Source organism: Centruroides sculpturatus, unplaced genomic scaffold, assembly GCF_000671375.1.
Source record: "Centruroides sculpturatus isolate CEXI.00-Female unplaced genomic scaffold, Cexi_2.0 scaffold423, whole genome shotgun sequence".
NCBI lineage: Eukaryota > Metazoa > Arthropoda > Arachnida > Scorpiones > Buthidae > Centruroides > Centruroides sculpturatus.
The window spans coordinates 49,492-69,494 of NW_019384765.1; the positions used below are offsets into that span (position 1 = coordinate 49,492).

The following is a 20,003-nucleotide window of genomic DNA, read 5'->3' on the forward strand; positions in this document are numbered from 1 at the left end:
TTTGAAACACACTTAATAAAATAATAAGCAGTAGCATTATAAATTTATACTAAAGAAGAATTATCCATTTAGCATAAATTTGAATAACTGAAAATTACATTTGAATAATTAAATAACTGAATTTGAATAACTGTAAATTACATTTTAATGTTTATTGGTTTCTGAAAAAAGTTAATTCTTCCTGATATAATTCTTTTGCCAATAAATCAAGAAATTTTACAAACAAAATTTTGTTTGTTCTTGTTTCATTACTACAAACAATGAAAATAATTTGACAAGTATAAAACTTTTAATATAATTGTATGCAAATAATACAGGTTGGTTCAAATATACTTACCAAGTTTAATACTTTATTTCCACTAAATGATGAAGTTTAAATCCTTATTCATATATTCAAATTAGCATTCAAAGAAATTTATATTACAAAGTGTTTTATACATTTCCCCTCAAATCCAATGATCTTTGCATCATGAAAAGATTATGAAAAAATTGTATATTCTCCAAATCTGAATCATTGACACTTTTTAATAGAGAGATCTTCAGGTAGAGTTTACTAAAAGACTTTAAAAAAGCTTAAGTCATTTATTAGAGTGATATCTTCACTACTCTAAGAATCATTCTTCAAGGGAGACATCAAACTTTGAAATAAGACTGAACTTGAGGTTGAGAACAAATATACTGAACACACAATAATATGACTTAAAATTTCATGATTTTAATGATATTTAATTAAAATTAATAAATCTTGTCATTCAGGTAAGTCACCTGGCTCATATAAGCTTATAGCATGAAAAAATTCAATTGATTAACTGTTATAAATATACTAAATCTTATTTTATTTATATTATAATGGAATCATTCATTAACTGCTCAACCAATAATTACAAATTTTAAAAAACAAAATATTTCTTAATTAAATATTATAAGAAAAACATAGGTTGAAATTATAACAACATTAGTAAAAATTATCCATCTTTTCTGTAGGAGTAAATTGCAAATTATTGTATAGTTGGATAGATAATAAAATATATCTGTTTAAGACTGAAGATATTATTTTAGTTAAATATGTTAAATTTATACTAATAAAGAATTGACTACATTTATTCTAAAACTATAAATTCTTGTAAATAATATGTTCAAATGTTTATATTATTTATTTGAAACTGTTTTGAAACTACAATGTTTTACTATAAAATAACAAAAAACAATTAGAGGTGTTATCAACTTTTCAGTTTAATACAGTAGAGTCTTGTTTTACAAGGAATTGATATATATGGGTTCATGTTTTTGTGGATGGTGAATAGTTATGTTTAACTCTTGAATGCATAGCGGTAATTCTGACTATTAATGCATATGCTGACTATTATTATGAAATTCATTGTGGAGCAGAAATAATGGTATAAAAATTAATAATAGTTTCAGCAGATATACTTTTTATCCTTACAGCAAATAAAGATAAAAGCAAATAAAAACTTGTTTCATTTGTATTAAATTTTTTACTTTTATAATAATTAAAATTGTCTGAAAATGCCAACTTCTTATAATTAAGTCTTTCAGAAATTGAAAAATTTATTTCATATGTAAGTAATTTTAAAAAATACGTTAAATTTTGAATAGTTAATTAAATTCATCCAGAAATATAGCATTTCATTCAGTATAATATTTACCTCATTTTGTGTATCACGTGATAAACAAGTCCATTCTCCAGAAGGTATATGGTAAGACCAAAGATCAGCTAAATCTTGCATTCCATCCCATCCACCAAATAAATATATCATTTCTATAAAAATATTGAATTATTAATTATCAAAAACAAATTTTTTAAAGTTTATAGTTATACATTTCCTATTATACATAGAGTTCCTATTCAAATTTTTGTTTTAAATTCAATGACTTTCCCTGACTTTCCCTGACAAACTTTGTACAAATTCCCTGACCCTCATTTCTCTTACAGTATAGCATACTGACAAAATAAAACACCATTTAATTTACTATGCACATACGCTATTGCTTCTCTAACCTTTTTGTTATTTTTTCTAATTAAAAATTATAGATATTTTTACAAAATATCAGCTAATCTTGCAAATTCTTATAATTGTCAAATTATTAAAACTAAAACCAAAATGTTTTATTAAATTAAAGAACTTTATTATGTTATTAATCCACTATCTTCATGGCTTTGAAAAAAAGAAAACAGCAGTTATTTATTTATTATTCATTAAAAGTCCTGTATAATTCATGTAGAAGTATATATTTATTAAATTTATCTCTTAATACATTTCCTAAACTTTATAAAATACTAATAAACTGGAAAAATAATCAGAAATTATTTTGTTATGCAATCAAAGTTATTAATCATTTTTTGTACTTTAAATTTTTGGGTAAATTTTGGGTCTTGAAAATATTATGAATCCCTTTCCATAAGTTGTATTAAACCACATTACTTCTTGCTGCCTGAAGATAGCTACACTTAGGGTGCGACTATGCAGACGCAGATTTAGAGCGAGCGAGAGATTGCGAGCGATTTAGTTTTCGCGAAGGAAAACCATGCACAAACGAGAAGTGAGAAATAACACTTGGCGAGAGCGAATTTCTGGTTCTCGCACATATCTGACAGGTTTTGATATTTATCACATCTCGCCTCTTCTCGCCACATATTCTCACTCGGTCGGAAAATTTGCTCGCTCGCGTCTGCATAGTCGCACCCTTAGTCAAGCAAGCATATTGTCAGCAAAAAATCAACAAGGCAGCCAAAGAGGCAAATTCCTGACTTTTCTGACTTTTATGACAAATTTCTTGACTTTCCATGACTTTTTCCAAACACTAATGAAATCCCTGATTCTTCCTGACTTTCCAAGTGCATAGGAATCTACACAACTTCTTTTATGATAAATAAAAAAACAAAAATTTCTCAATGCAAGTATTTCTAAGTCTAATGCTCAAAGATTTTATCTATTAATAGTGTATATTAAAATCATAAAATTACATATTTAATATTGGATTTATTATAACAAGTTATCACATTACTGTATACATATATTTGATTATATATATATAATCAAATATGTGTATACAGTAATGTGATAACTTGTTGTTCTTGTGCTTTGTCATCTAGGAATGCATCCCCTGCATTAATTAATTTAATTTGATTAAGTGGAGTCTCACTGTATTTGTAAAAAAACATTTGTGGGATATTTTATGACTGTTGATATTCAGAAATTTATGAAAGTAATTTTTATANTTCGGTGCTTGCTTGCATTCTAGGATTTAAATTTATCTACGTAAAAAGAAGGAGTGGGGAAAGGAAGTGAAAGAAACAAACTTTTGAACTTTAACGATACGGAAGCCGTTAATGTGCAGATTACCTAGATACTCTGCAAATTACCTAGGTAATTTGAGAAATTGAACAATTTTCGCAGCTTTAACGGATCACCCTAGTTAATCTGCGGATTAGCTAGGTAATGTACACATTAACAGATTTCGAGCTTTAGCGGTAACATATTGCCTATTTCACAAATCACTTTCAACTCCTGACCGTTTGGGCACTGAGCTCATTATTATTATTATTGTGTTGGGTTTAGTGGGTAATACTCGGTTTAAACCGGTGGCTGTGTTCTATGCCAGACCAGAGTCAAGGCATAGCAACCAAAAACTAAAATTAAATAAGTGTGTCAGTGTCTGTATTCAGTTATATAGAAAGAATTCATTACAATTATTCAGAAAAAAGTTTTCAGCAAAACATATCAATTATTATTATTATGTTGGGTTTAGCGGTTTATATTCAGTTGACACCAGTGGCAGTGTACTATGCCGGACCAGAGTCAAGGCATAGCAACCAAAAACAAAAATTAAATAAGTGTGTCAGTGTCTGTATTCAGGAATTTCCTAACAATATGGCATGTATTCAATATAGTGGCCTTCTGTAGTGTGATGTATGTACTTCTACTCAATTGTAATGTNATCTTTTTTGAAGAAAATTTAGCACCTTCGGAACAAGACAGGGCCTAAGCGAGGTTCCACTGTAGTTAAAATGTAACAGTATTATAAATATGAGAAAGCTAGCAATAATTATCAAATAAACTCAAAATATTTAAAATTGATAATAAAACAAAGCATATCTTTTTCACCAATACCTTTACTACAATATAATTGAAAGAGTAAGAACAGATAAGTTAAAATTACAAAAAAATGAAAAACATTATAGTATATCAAATTAAAATTTAATATTTAATGTTATAAAATATAAACAAAATTAAATATAAGAAAATAAATGATTTTTAATAATATTTTTCCACATGCTAATTATAAAATAATGAATGCAGACACAAAAATATAACATTTTTTAAAATTAATCTATAATGACTAATGTTTTTTTAAAAGTTTTCATACCTTTAAATTTTCTGGAGTTCTCATTGTTGAATCTAAATACTTTCCCAATGTAAATATTTTCTTTCTTTCAGAATCAAGGCACATTTTATGGCNTATATCAAATCAGCATTAAGCAAAGTAGTGTTAATCTTCAGAAAAAACATTCCAATAAGAACAAATGCCTAACTGTTTTTTAGAATGATTTTTAAAATCTCTTATCATTATTAACAAAAATAATCAAAATAAATACTGCAATAAAATAAAATAGCATTAAAATAAACCAAAATATGGTAAAACCCTCGTACAACATAAAATGTAATAAAGGGTGCGTTCTTTTATACCTCTGCGTAACTCCATGCAAGCATTCTAATTGTTTTCATGGCTACTTTGAATGATCTTTCAACAAATAATCCATTTAATGGTTAAATTTTACAATTGGGACACTTCTTTTGCCTCTAAAAGCTCATTTTAGAATTATAGATTCCTCCATCATGATACTATTGATAGTGCGGGCGCCGCCATCTTTCTTTTACCATCATTCCTAAATGCCTACAANCTTCTTTTGCCTCTAAAAGCTCATTTTAGAATTATAGATTCCTCCATCATGATACTATTGATAGTGCGGGCGCCGCCATCTTTCTTTTACCATCATTCCTAAATGCCTACAAACAGCAGCGCACTCCTGTTTCAGAGCAACCGCTATTAACAAACACACCCAAAAACTGTTACCAGTTGATGATGCTCATGCTGAGATCATCATATAATAAAATATTTATTGCTGAATATTCATTCAAGCCAAACATACAGTTCTGGGTAAGACCCTGGAATATTTGTTCTATTTTGTTTTGATTATTGATTAGATTAATTCCTATAAAAATAAAATTTGACATTTATGACAACTGTTACAAATTCTTAATGTTTNAATATTTCATTTTAATTTGAGCTGACAAAAATTCTCACCCATTAAATAATGTCAAAAAGAGTTTTGAAATAAAAACAATTTTCTTTTTTGGTTATTTTTAAAGCACTTGTGAAATAAGACTTGTTATACTGAGGGTTAACAAATCCTAGTTCACAAAAACATCCAAAATGGACAAAAGTATAATAATTAAGGACAAGCAGCACATATCAACAAAAAGACTGTTTATAAACAAAAATCTTACAATTATTTTAAGATTTACACAAAAAGATTTTCAATTAATAACATAACAAATTTCAATTCTTCAACAATTACCTAGCAAAATATTTTCTGCTTTTGATGAAAATATAAAAACCATTACATGATAAAATTTATATGACCATGACAAGTATATATAATTATAAGAACAAACAAGTAAAATGGTAAAGCCATATTTGGGACAAGACTACGTCTTGGAGACTCACTACTAAGCGGGATCACTTAGACACTCACAGTGGGTCTCGTTCTCTAATCTAATCTTCTTTGGTATCGCTGGTTTTGAGTGTGATCATTCAAACTTTGCCGGTCTCGGCCACGATGCATTTTTGGTGAAATTAACCTATCCAATGTCAAAATTTCTCTCCATTGCATGTTGCCCCACGTTGATTTTAATTTTGAAATTTAAGCATGAGTAATGCATGGCATTGTCTTAAAAAGTCAAGGATGATATATTGATGCCATGTAAAAAATGTAATGTTACACTAAGATTTTTTTTCAGTACATCAGTTATGTGGAAGAATCTTAAATCTAAGCATATTTTACTGCCAATAAAAAGTCAAAAATGGCAAGTAAACACAATGCACTTAATACCATAGTAATGATACAAATTTCATTGTTTGTTAAAAACCAGTTTTGAAAATAGCATTTTGGTTTCTCTAAAACCACGATTTACCAAAAATTGGTTTTGTTGCCATCTGAAATCATTAAATAAAATGTCAGTTTTGAACATATGAAAATTATGATTTCTAAGATCTAATGAGAGAGAAATATAATGAAAAAATAATAAGAACACCTCTTTTCATGTTTATTATATTTAATAATTTGTGATAATGAGGAAATTATTCACTCTCTCTATTCATAGTTGATTAACTTATGAATTTTAATTACTTAACAATCAGATATTAGATGAAAACATATTTAATAAAAATACATTCTGTGAAATAAATACCAGGAATTGTTAAATAAAATACAAAATATTGGTTTAATTACCCAAATTTATTTTTTTGCCTTCAAAATATGCTGGCCCTGTTTGATGCAATACACTTCTGCCAACAAACAATTCAGTCATCAAAACATTTCTTATAAGTGCTTTCTGGTATAGCCTGAAGATCCCTCTGCAAATTTTGTTTTATTTCTTCAATCAACTCAAAACATTTTCCACAAAGTGGTAATTTGAATTTGGGGAAGAGGAAAAAGTCACATGGGGCCACATCAGGTGAATACAGTGCTTGGTCGATGACATTCATTGTGTTTTTGATTAAAAATTTACATACAAGGGCCGATGTTTGAGATGGCACATTATCGTGATGAGACATCCGAGAATTGTTCTTCCACAAATCTGGTCTTTTCCATCAAACANAAAAGAGTAATGATCATTATCACTTTCACATTCCAAATGGTGATGGCTTTGCCATAATGTGGGGATGTTTTCCTATCACAACTTAGGACCACTGATTCAAATAGAAGACTCCCTAAACAGTACAGCCTATCTTAACATTGTTACTGACCATGTGCACCCATTAGTGTCACTGTCGTCTCCAGGGACAAGTACGCTTTCATCAGGATAATGTTTTTTGCTATCAACTGGTTTAGTATGGTTCCATGAGTATGACTAAAAGTTTGATGAACTAGAATGGCCATTGCAATCTCCAGCCCTTAATTCTATTGAGCGTCTTTGGAATGTCAGAAGAGCTATTCAACTACAAAGGAGTAACATGCCAATATGCAACATTTGCACACTGCTATCATGAAGGAATGATTAAAAATGTAAAACAACCTGTAGAACAATTTCAGAAACTTACAGAGTCACTGTCCCAATGAATTTAAGCTAGAGGTGATCAACAAATATTAGGTACTGTACAAGTACCAATAAAGTGGCCACTCAGTGTATATAAAATAAAACCTATCTAAAATGGAAACCTACCTAAATAGAAAAAAACTTCAGAATGAAGCAATTTTCTTTGTTAAATTTTACTATAAGCCAAAACTCTGTCCAACATGGAAATGGAAGAAGGTTTTTGGTATAAAGAACATAACCTAACCTGAATAAATTAGAAAATTAAGATTTCATTTGTAAAAAAAAAAAAAAAATAAAAACACTTATAGGTACAATGTTCACCACAGATCATGACACTGTATTCCAAGAACAACTTCAAACCTTTTCAGAGAAACAAAAGTCATATGATAAGGGAACATATGGATACAAGGCATTTGCTAATATTAGTATTTTTTTGAATCCACTAAAGACAATCAAGAAATCAAGAACTTTCAAGATTTGAATGAGTTTCCTAAAACTGAGTTATTCAGAACAAATAACAAATATAATTCATTGAAAACAATAAGAATAAAGCAAGCACATGCTGCCAATTTGCCTTGTGCAGAGTTGTTAGTAACTAACTAGAGCTGAGTATTCAAGAAAAAGTTGATTAACATTGTTGATAATTACAGAAATTGAAATTAACAATTAATCAGAGTATCAAAAGTCCTGAGAAATCAGATAACAAAATAGCTTGATCTCTGCATTACTGTGACACAATTAAAATTTCCAACAGCAGAAGAAGACACTAATTTTTGATTCTTGAATTTGTTTCTTGTCATATGAGCTCATAATGATTACATCCAAGAACTTTTTATAATCATATAGTTCTCAATTTTTCTATTCAAATACTCCCATCTTAACTTGAATCATTTTTGATTATGTAGTAATAAAATGTTTCTTACTTATGTAATAAAAGTGATTTTACTCTAAAAATGACATTTACAAATGACATTTATGTGGTATAGTTTAAAGATAAAAAAGTAAAGCTTGTTCAAAATGGAAAAAAAAATTTGATATGCTAAGATTCTAGTTTACACAGGTTTTAGTGTATATTTTTTTACCAGTCTAATCATTCTTATATAAACAAAATTCTCCTCAAATCAGTTTCAGTAGCTTCTAAAACAAGTTAAAACTTTCACTTTTATTTATCATAAATTATAAACACAAAACATTTTGGAAATAACAATTTTTTTATTTTTGTGTAAAAAATTTGAAAAACTCCAGAAAACAAGACAACCATTATAGATACTTAGTGATAAATGTTATAAAAATTACAAAGATAATTTTTATGACTAAATTGTAAAATAAAATGACTAAGAGACAAGAAACTCAAAGAGATGTGATCCAAAAAGTCATATGAGCACACATACATTCTAGAACTACTAAAACAACTAAATTCATTTTTTAAAAATATACATAAAAAAGACTGAATGTCTTGATTTTTGCCATGTTAAATCACCAGAAACAACAGTCTTCCATTGCAGAGATGACCTTTTATTAGAGGCTATGCCTCTACAAAAACATACAAAAACAGTTTAGAAAGGTTTACAGGTGACAAGCCAACAATTAAAAATTACATAAGTTCTTTTAAAAACTGGTTGATGAGTTTATATGTTAAAAAAACTTTGTAGAAAACACTAAAATGTCTTGATTTTCACCATGTCAAAATCAACACATTTTAGTCTTTTCTACAGTTTTTTTTTAACATGTACACTTGTCAGCCATTTTTTAAAACATATTATGTATTTTTTAAAAGGAACTAAATTCATGTTTACTTAATTAAAATATATTTAGCTAAATATATATAATAACATTAATTTAAAAACATTAAATGATTATTTACCTGGTTCTTTTGGTGATGGCACAATAGGCATCCATTTAGGTTTATATTGTTGTTGTTTCAAATAATGATTAAAACTTCCACCTTGAAAAAATTGATTTCAATAAGAATTAAATGTAACATTCTACACAAGTGATTTATTATTAAAATAAATATTCTTCCATATAACTGTCATTTAAACATTCATTATACTTTTTTATTTATTTAGCATTCTATGTACAGAAATCTTAATATTCATTATTATATGTTTGAACTAAATATAGATATGTTGCCATTTAGATACAAATATTTATTGACATATATCTGCATACTTGCAAATAAGCTACCACAGCTAATGATTCTTTCAAACAACCTATAATCAAGAGAAACAAAAAACAAATGCAAAATAAAAAAAAAATAAAATAGAGAGAAAAATTAAAACAGAAATACAATGTAATAATAATATAAATTGGATTAAATACTGAATTATAAAATGATTAAGTCTTTAAAACAGTATCTATTATTTGCTGTTTTATTGAAACAAAAAACAAATGCAAAATAAAAAAAAAATAAAATAGAGAGAAAAATTAAAACAGAAATACAATGTAATAATAATAAAAATTGGATTAAATACTGAATTATAAAATGATTAAGTCTTTAAAACAGTATCTATTATTTGCTGTTTTATTGATGATACTGTAATTATTTAACTGTTTTATTCCCAGTGCAGTCAATACAAATTAATACTAATACTAATTAATATTAGTAGTACAATTTTACTCTAAAATGTAACAATTCTATCATTTTCAAACTCATGGATTAAATAATTTATACAGCCCTAATCTATTCTAATAGTTCTCCAGTTTTAACTTAGCGAAGATTAAGATTATTAGATTATGTAATAATAATAATAAAAATAAAGACACTGAGTTCAGCATGTAACGCTGAACTCAGTGTCTTTATTTTTATTATTATTATACATTAATTTGGCTGGATAGTCATCCTATTGATTACTATTAGATTATAGCCGATCTCACCCATTTTCACTGGGTGCAAGAATTTGGTCCCTCCTCTTTCAAGGCTAATTAGAGAATTTTTAGATACATCTAAAAATATGTTCAATTTCCTGCAAAAAAAAAGCATCTAAAATAGTACAGTAGAAGAAGAATTCTTCAGGGTAATTCTTAAGCCTTAACCCTCTCCCCCTCCCCCACAGGGGGATTTTTAAAAATCCCTTCTTAGTATACATTCTCATGACATACCCTAACTATGTACCAAATTTCAACTTTCAAATCCTAACTGTTTGGGCTCTGTACTTATTATTATTATTATTAACCCATCTTGATTATAAGATTAATAAACAATCTTTTCAATATGATTTTCAGTCCAGACTGGAAGTTCATATAGTTAATCAGAGCATCTGGCTTCTAAGCTTTCCATATTTTGATCTCAAGTTTTATCTAACTCTGTTCAAGATTAAGAAAGAATGAACAACAGTGGTAATCTCTAGGTCTATAATTTGAAAATTGCAATAATTACATTTATATAAATTTATAATTACTCACTATTTGCAGCAGTTTCTAATAATTGTTCACAAGCCTCAAAATTCCCATCAACTACCTAATAATATTAAAAATTTCTGATGAGTTGACAATAAAAACAGGTATGATTATAAATAATATTTAATACTATTGTACAATAAATTATTTCCTAAATTATTTATTTTAAACTTAATTTTACAATAATTTCTTAAATTATCAGACTAAGAAATTTCTAACACCTAAGAAAGATTTATTTAGAAATAAATCTTTCTTGGGTATTTTGATTTATTTCTTAATAAATATAATTCAATGAAATGAAATATTGAGATCTAATAAAATAATTGAAATATATATTAATATATTTCAATATATAAAATAAAAAATTGCACTACAATAACTTATCAAAAAATCTTACTAATAATTGGTGTAATTTTGAAAGAAGAGCATCTTCAAGTTGAACTCTCGTTCTTTTTTGTAAAGATTCAAAAGCTTCTGTGTAGTTGTGTTGTCTAAAATGTTTCAAACATAGTCGAATTGCCTCTCTTTCTCTGTACTGAAGAATTATAAAGAAATAACATTAGCAATAATAGATACATACATTTCTAATTACAGTAGAGCGTCAATTATCCGAATCAATTGGGGACTGGGGTTGTTTGGAAGATCGATGTTTCAGATAACCGATTATGTACGAAAAAATATATTAATTTATCCCATCTTGACATTTTTCTCCGTTGTGTGTCGCTTTGCGTTGAATTTTCATCGATGTTAAGCCTAACGAAGACTATTGTATCGTTAAAAATTATTTTTTTATCTTGTACAAACAAAATAAATATATTGAAAAATATAAAAACAATACAAATTATACTTCAGAAGTTAATTTAGTATCAAAAACGTAAAATATTTGAGTAGCCCAAGACATAGCCAAAGATTGCAGCGCCACAGCACTGGCGAAAATTTAAATTTGCCGACTGGAATTCTTTCGGATGATTGACGTTTCGGATGATTGACTTTTGGATAATCGACGCTCTACTGTATTCTTAAAATTAAAAAATGTTTTAAAATTATGCATTTCAAGCTTACTATTTATTATTATTGTAACTTAAAATATGTATCCTAGTGTTTTCAAGTTGTAAGAATTCAAAAGCACTGAGATGATAATGATATGAACTTTAAAAAAGTAGTTTTTGGGGATGAATAATTTAATGTAGGAATTGTTGTATATATTTAATTAACCTTGAAAAAAATTCAGCTCAATTCAGCTTGTTGAAAAATTTGCACAGCTGTCTTCACTGAATTGAAATGTTGACCCAAGTTGTCTAAAAAACTGTCATCATACTGAACCAAGCCAGCTCAAAGCATATACATTAGTTCATGCTAATTAGAACAAATTTTGTTTGTTTTTCTCTTTTTGTTTTCTTTTTTCAATTTGGTGAAATTTCACAAATTTAATGAATGATATCAATGATATAAATCATATAAAAAGAAAATCCTGCTAATCCAAACAATTCCATATAATCTTTAGTTTGAATGTGTGTGTGTGTACTGTCTTTTAATGTTAGTTAAACACATTGTTTTACAATAGTAATTTATTATAACATTTTAATTCTAAAATACATTAATGTTAATTTTATAAGGAAAAAGATTTTTAAAAATTTCAAAATTTCATTAATTGGCAAGTATTAATTTCAATCTAACTCAACTAATTGTTCCATTGTGCATCAATTGGAAATTGTTAATGAGAAAGGAGTGCCCACCAGTGGCCGAATGGTCTTCGTACCCTAAACACTGGGAGTTCGGTCATGGGTTCACGCCGCGATCGGACAGGCTGGCTGCTTGGAGTTTGCCGGGTTTTCTCCTTGCCAATAACAAATAAATAGGAGGCCAGTTCCCCATAAAAGTCCTCCCGGAAGGCATTAGTTCCCCTTGTGTAACATCACGCTCCAGAGAAGACAACGGGAAACCACTCTGGATAGTAACCTTCCCTAGTAACATCTTGGCGTATTACTAACTACTTACTAATCTGCGCCGGGTGTGGCTGAGGTCAGGAGAACCTGATATGGCACTATGAGATGAGAATGAGAAAGGATAAAATTTAATTTGTATGAAATATATTTACCAGTATCTATCAGATCTTTAAATGATAAATTCATGAGCCTTCTTCCAAAGTACAGTAAGACCCAAGCTTAACACTGATTCAATATAACGCAGTCTGCTCGAAGCCTAAAAAAGCTCAAAATTTATGCTGATTTAAATTATTGCGGCATTTCATTGATTCGTATATAATACAATTATTTGCAAACACAAACCAATCAGCAAAAGGTGGCAAAAAGGTGTACTTTCCTTAAATCTATGTTTGTATATTTCTTTGGTGCAATTTTGGAAAAAATATAACATCCTGGATACCAAAGGAAATATTGACTTCGTTTGGCAAGAATTAACTGATAAATGCACAAACGAAGTGTGGAAGAAGTTATGGCTGAAGGTATCCAAGAATTCTCAATGAGAAGAGCCTATTGCTGTATCGTTAGGTTGTCCAAACTCAACCTAATCAATACAGCAGGACTAGGAGATGTAGATGAACAGGATATAGAGGAGTTACAGCAGGTTTCTGGTGAGAGGCTTAACAACGACGACCGTCGAGAACTGGCAGAACAAGGAATTCACGTAGAACTGGAAAATAGAGATTCTGAAAACAAAGAACCCAAAAAATTTCTCTATGGATTTCCTTAGTAAAAATTTGGTAATGATAACCAAAATCGTTGATCAAATTGTAGCAAATAATCCAGATTTTGAAAGGAGTGCAAAAGCAAAATGAGGCATTTTGAATGTGATCTTCTGTTACCGACATTTGCTTAAGGAAAAGAAAAAAAAAGCAACAAATAAAACTACATGACTTTATTGCAAAAAAACAAGAATTTCAGAAAAGTCAGAACCTTCATCACAAAAAAATGAACTTTACATTTTTGTGTATGTATGTTTGTGTTATTTAACATATATTATTATGCAAATGAATATAAAAAGAACTTAAAATTAAAAAATTTGTTTATTTTTTGGTCACGTGTTCCCCTATCCCTATTTACTCTATGTTAAAATGACCTTGTTTAAAACTGTTTCGTTTAGCATTTTGTCGTCTAGGAATGCATCCCCTGCATTAAGTGGGGTCTTACTGTATTTGTAAAAAAACATTTGTGGGATATTTTATGACTGTTGATATTCAGAAATTTATGAAAGTAATTTTTATATGATATATATATAATATATATCATTATATATCAATAATCAAATATATAAAAATGATATATATATATCATTTTTATATATTTGATTATTGATATATAATGATATATATTATATATATATCATATAAAAATTACTTTCATAAATTTCTGAATATCAACAGTCATAAAATATCCCACAAATGTTTTTTTACAAATACAGTAAGACCCCACTTAATGCAGGGGATGCATTCCTAGACGACAAAATGCTAAACGAAACAGTTTTAAACAAGGTCATTTTAACATAGAGTAAATAGGGATAGGGGAACACGTGACCAAAAAATAAACAAATTTTTTAATTTTAAGTTCTTTTTATATTCATTTGCATAATAATATATGTTAAATAACACAAACATACATACACAAAAATGTAAAGTTCATTTTTTTGTGATGAAGGTTCTGACTTTTCTGAAATTCTTGTTTTTTTGCAATAAAGTCATGTAGTTTTATTTGTTGCTTTTTTTTTCTTTTCCTTAAGCAAATGTCGGTAACAGAAGATCACATTCAAAATGCCTCATTTTGCTTTTGCACTCCTTTCAAAATCTGGATTATTTGCTACAATTTGATCAACGATTTTGGTTATCATTACCAAATTTTTACTAAGGAAATCCATAGAGAAATTTTTTGGGTTCTTTGTTTTCAGAATCTCTATTTTCCAGTTCTACGTGAATTCCTTGTTCTGCCAGTTCTCGACGGTCGTCGTTGTTAAGCCTCTCACCAGAAACCTGCTGTAACTCCTCTATATCCTGTTCATCTACATCTCCTAGTCCTGCTGTATTGATTAGGTTGAGTTTGGTCAACCTAACGATACAGCAATAGGCTCTTCTCATTGAGAATTCTTGGATACCTTCAGCCATAACTTCTTCCACACTTCGTTTGTGCATTTATCAGTTAATTCTTGCCAAACGAAGTCAATATTTCCTTTGGTATCCAGGATGTTATATTTTTTCCAAAATTGCACCAAAGAAATATACAAACATAGATTTAAGGAAAGTACACCTTTTTGCCACCTTTTGCTGATTGGTTTGTGTTTGCAAATAATTGTATTATNCTACAATTTTTTGTTTATAACGTAGTTTATACGGATTATTTTCAAAAAAATATACGTACTTTGGAAATGTTGAGTCGAATTAGTCTAGAATCGATTAATTTTATGAAAGAAAGCCTTTCAAACAGCCGTAGTCCGTAAACTATGATTCCTACAAAATTGATTCATAAAGAACGGAACGTATCTACCGTCTTATAGGGGGATCTACTGTACATTATAATAATAAAAAATAAAATTACATTTCACGCCAATGTACAGTAATATATGATTAACACATCGATGTTGCGGCATTACAAGTATAATTTTCAGTTATACGGCAGCCAAATACGGCACCATTATTTGCATTTTATGTATTTTGGGTATTACGTCATCACAGCACATTTCTACAAATATAGTAATTATTGCAATTTTTAATATCTATTCTAAATTCCATCTACGCGTTTTACGTAATTTAAATAGTCTGTTAAAAAGCTAAGTATTCAAAATTTATAGTATTCAATTTTTGCCTGAGGATGACAGCTGTAAGCTGTTGAAAGTACTTGTGAGTACATGTGAATTTTTACAAATCACTACTTGTAATGCCGCAATACCAATGTGTTAATTATATATTATTATAAATTTCTGTGTGCATATGTTTACGTGTTATTTAACATATATTATTATACAAATTAATATAAAAGTAAGTTAAAATTAAAGTGAAATTTGTTTATTTTTGGTTGCTTGTTCCCCTAAACCTATTTACTCTGTTAAAATGACCTTGTTTAACGCTGTTTTGTTTAGCGCTTTGTTGTCTAGGAATGCATCCCCCACGTTAATTGGGGTCTTACTGTACCACTGTAAAATGCCACAATGTGAATGTCACTAACTCAAAAGCAGCCACTGAATAGTCATTATTTTTTAAATTAAACTTTAACTACAATAGAAATAGTGCCTATTGGTAGGGTCAATGAGGCTAAATATGAGACAGTCTGAAAAATTGGAAAATATGAGACAGTTGTGAAATTTGACTTAATCTATGTCTGATCTGTCCTGTACTAATACAATACAGTAGAGCATCATTTATCCAAATCAATTGGGGACTGGGATTGTTCAGATAACTTATTTTTCGGATAACCGATTACGTACGAAAAAATACATTAACCTCTCCCGTGGTGAAATTTTTCTCCGTTGCGTGTTGTTTTGCGTTGAATTTTCGTTGATGTTAAGCCTAATATAAACTTTTTAAAATAATAATCGTGGCTATTGTATCATTAAAAATTATTTCTTTACTTTTTACAAACAAAATAAATATATTGAAAAATATAAAAACAAAAAAATTATACTTTAGAAGTTATCTAATATCAAAAACGTTCGATTCAGCATGACACACAGTCCTCAGAAAAACATCACACAAAAGTGACAGTGTTGCCAGCTAAAACACATACACAAACATAAAAAATATTGGAGTAGCCCAAGATATAGACAAAGATTGCAGTGCCACAGCACTAGTGAAAATTTAAATTTGCCGACTAGAATTCTTTCGGATAACTGACATTTCGGATAACCGACTTTCGGATAAATGACGCTCTACTGTATTAAGTTTATCTAGTGCTTTTTAACATATAACTTTCCTGAATGAAAATGACTATGGTTTCATTGAGTCTTTTTAATTTTTAAGAAACACTACAAAAATAGGTGCAAAAACTTTTTTATCAGTTCAACTAACTTTTGCTCTGTATATGTCTGTAAAAGACATGGATATTTAATTAGAAATTTGTATGTAATATATAAATGCAGCTTTCAGCTGCTAGTTGTTTTTATTGCATGTATCATCTTTTTCTGAGTCTAGTGCATTTCAAAATGAGATAGAAAATGACACACACTTTAGGCAAAAAAATGACACACACCATAGGTAAAAAATGAGACACCAGATTTTATTTACCAGTCATTAATTTCCATGAAACTTTTTTTTATTTAAGTTCAGCCTGATAATATTTTTGAAATGTAATAGGTCTATAAGTAATTTAACCTTAATGTTAATACACAGAAAACAGCAGAGCTACAGTTTTATTTTCTTCATTATTTTTATTCCATGCTAATTAAATACATAATCAATTGTTCCTAAAACGTTTTATTTTGGTGCAGGCCTATTTTATTTAGACTAGGCTAGTTATATAAATTTTCTTTAATTAGTGGTATGCTTATTACTTTTTCTATGTTAATATCTCTTTTAACAAGCCATTGAATAAAGCTTTGTGTGTTTACTATTAATAATTCATTATAGGATAGGAGAAAAAGATGTAGTTTGTCTTCTGCTGAAGGAGGACACATCCTATCTGAAATATTTGTGAAAAAAGTGTATTTACTAATTTGCGTTATACTGTATTTTTCCTTTTCCTTCCTTTCCTTTTCTCCTTTCCTATAGCCTACTGAATTATTAACCCAGTTTAGTTATCTTTTTATTCTTTAAACATTTAATTTAGGCCTATACCATATGTATTTACCATTAGCAATATAAAATAGTTGGTATCATAATGTACTTTGTTCAAAAAGATTAATAAAATCACTTAGGCCTAGGCCTAAGTCTTTAAAATTTTGTTTTATTTTACACTTTTATATTGTGCACAACTAGAGTAATTTTCAATGATAAATATTTAATCTTATCTTACTTACTTCAATTAAAAAATTTCATGTGAAAATGTCAAGAAAATGAGCTGTACAAAAATCTTTTTAAAAATTATATATGTTAGAAACTAAATATCATGGAGCAATGTTTTATACAAAAATGTCTTGCATTTAACCTGTAGTACCTAATTATTAACCTCACTGTTGGCATAGGCAAGTCCTTATGATATAATGGGTGTCTAATTTTTCATCTCCCAGTGTTTCATATTTTAGCTTTTGAAGGTAAAATATGACACAGACTCCTTTTTGCTCAACATTTCTCACACATACAGAAAAAATGAATACTCCATTAGATTTTAACACCATCTGTAGACCTTGTCATATATTTCTCTTTATAAAATACTGATCCTAACAAATGTTGTTACAAAAGTTTTGAAAAGTGTCTCATATTTACCCACATTGACCCTACATAGTTAATATTTGAATTTGAACACACAGTAGAGCGTCGATTATCCGAATCAATTGGGGACTAGGGTTGTTCGGAAAATCGATATTTCGGATAACCGATTATGTATGAAAAAATATATTAACCTATCCCATGTTGAAATTTTTCTCCGTTGCATGTCGCTTCACATTGAATTTTTGTCGATGTTAAGCCTAACGTAAACTTTTTAAAATAATAATCGTGACTATTGTATCGTTAAAAATTATTTCTTTATTTTGTACAAACAAAATAAATATATTGAAAAATATAAAAACAATAAAAAATTATACTTCAGAAGTTAATTTAGTATCAAAAGCATAAAATATTTGAGTAGCTCAAGACATAGCCAAAGATTGCACCGCAACACAGCACTGGCAAAAATTTAAATTTGCCGACTGGAATTCTTTTGGATAATTGACGTTTCGGATAATTGACTTTTGGATAATTGACGCTCTACTGTATATTACCTTTATGAAAATTCCACTATTTAGATTAACATCCTCACTATCTGTAAAACTCATCATTTTTGGTAACCTGTCACCTTCTCAGTCCACATTAAGTCAAGTTTGCAAAACTCTACTGTATACAATTTTTTTGGATTTTCTTTCAAAAAATGTTCAAATACAATTTATTTTTGTTTATTCCTTATACTATTAAACAATTTTGAATACACTAAAATTAACTAGTAATTATTTGTCATTGGAGGTGAAATTCATAAAATTGCAGATATTAATTATATATTTTGTACTGACAAATTGGCAAAACAGCATCTATTTTGCAAGTGCTTTCTGAGCATTGGCAAAAGAATTAGATTTAATTTGAATAAATTAGAAAATGAGTTATCATTATATAAGTATTTAAATGTAATCACTAAACAAAAACTGTGCAATTTATATAACTATTTTAGATATTATGCAAAATTATATTTATAATTAAGTTATGTGCCATTGTAATAAGTCATTGAATTTTTGTTCCAATTTTGTAGTCTGGCTCTGGATCAGCTTAGTACTAGGCACTAATATATACTATATTGTAAAGGATATACACTACTAACACCACCATAATAACTATTATTATATATTTTTGTAAAAGGAATGTAATTATCATTAACATAAATATTTATATATTAATATAGTTTAAGTACTTATCATCTTAATACTTTAACGAATTCTGTTAAATGTTATTATTGCTATTATTAATATATAATATCATGATATTTATTCTAGAATACCTTACAGTGCAAATGAAAATGTTAAAACTTACATAATTAAACCATTTCATACTGGATTTTACTAATTCCCAATCATCATTTCCTTTCAATTCTACATACCAAATACTAAAATTAAAACTGGGGCCCCAAGACTGAATAGGTACTGTAAAATAAAAGTAAAAAAATCCTGAAATAAATAGTTGTTGAACGAATAAGTATATTTTAACAGTATAATTTTATTGATAAAACTTCAATGAAAGTCAAATTAATTTAACTTTGATTTAAAAATTAATTAAGTAAAAAGTTAATTTGACTAAAACATTAATTTAGTCATTAATGTAATTATTAATATTAGCACAAAATGACAGAATAATAACTACTTTTAAACCAAATTAAAACAAGGCATTATGATAATTTATAAATTATAAATGTTTACTCAGGAAGCCAAAAATATTCTATTTTGGAAATGTTTTTAACTAAAGTAACCAGACAACCTGCATCAGACAATGCACAGAAAATGAAATATGCCTCTCCAACTCTTTTACAGTGACAGAAGGTCACTGTTTCATCTCTTTGATACTAGCTGACACTAGTTTCTCTTACTTAAGTTTTACTTGTCACTTTTGAGAACCTAATCTTGTCATTACTGTTTTTAGTG

At 28.3% G+C, this 20,003-nt stretch overlaps 1 protein-coding gene across 1 annotated transcript in view; it reads right to left on the bottom strand.

Moving 5' to 3' along the window:
- The window catches only part of LOC111628902 (muskelin-like), an 82,656-nt gene that overhangs the window by 42,533 nt on the left and 20,120 nt on the right, over positions 1 to 20,003 (bottom strand). Inside the window, exons 5-10 of the mRNA XM_023372759.1 lie at positions 19,399 to 19,508; positions 11,140 to 11,277; positions 10,749 to 10,803; positions 9,208 to 9,288; positions 6,219 to 6,298; positions 1,668 to 1,784 (exon numbers count right to left, since the gene is read on the bottom strand). Coding sequence (XP_023228527.1) covers positions 1,668 to 1,784; positions 6,219 to 6,298; positions 9,208 to 9,288; positions 10,749 to 10,803; positions 11,140 to 11,277; positions 19,399 to 19,508 — 581 coding nt within the window. The remainder of the gene's footprint in view (positions 1 to 1,667; positions 1,785 to 6,218; positions 6,299 to 9,207; positions 9,289 to 10,748; positions 10,804 to 11,139; positions 11,278 to 19,398; positions 19,509 to 20,003) is intronic.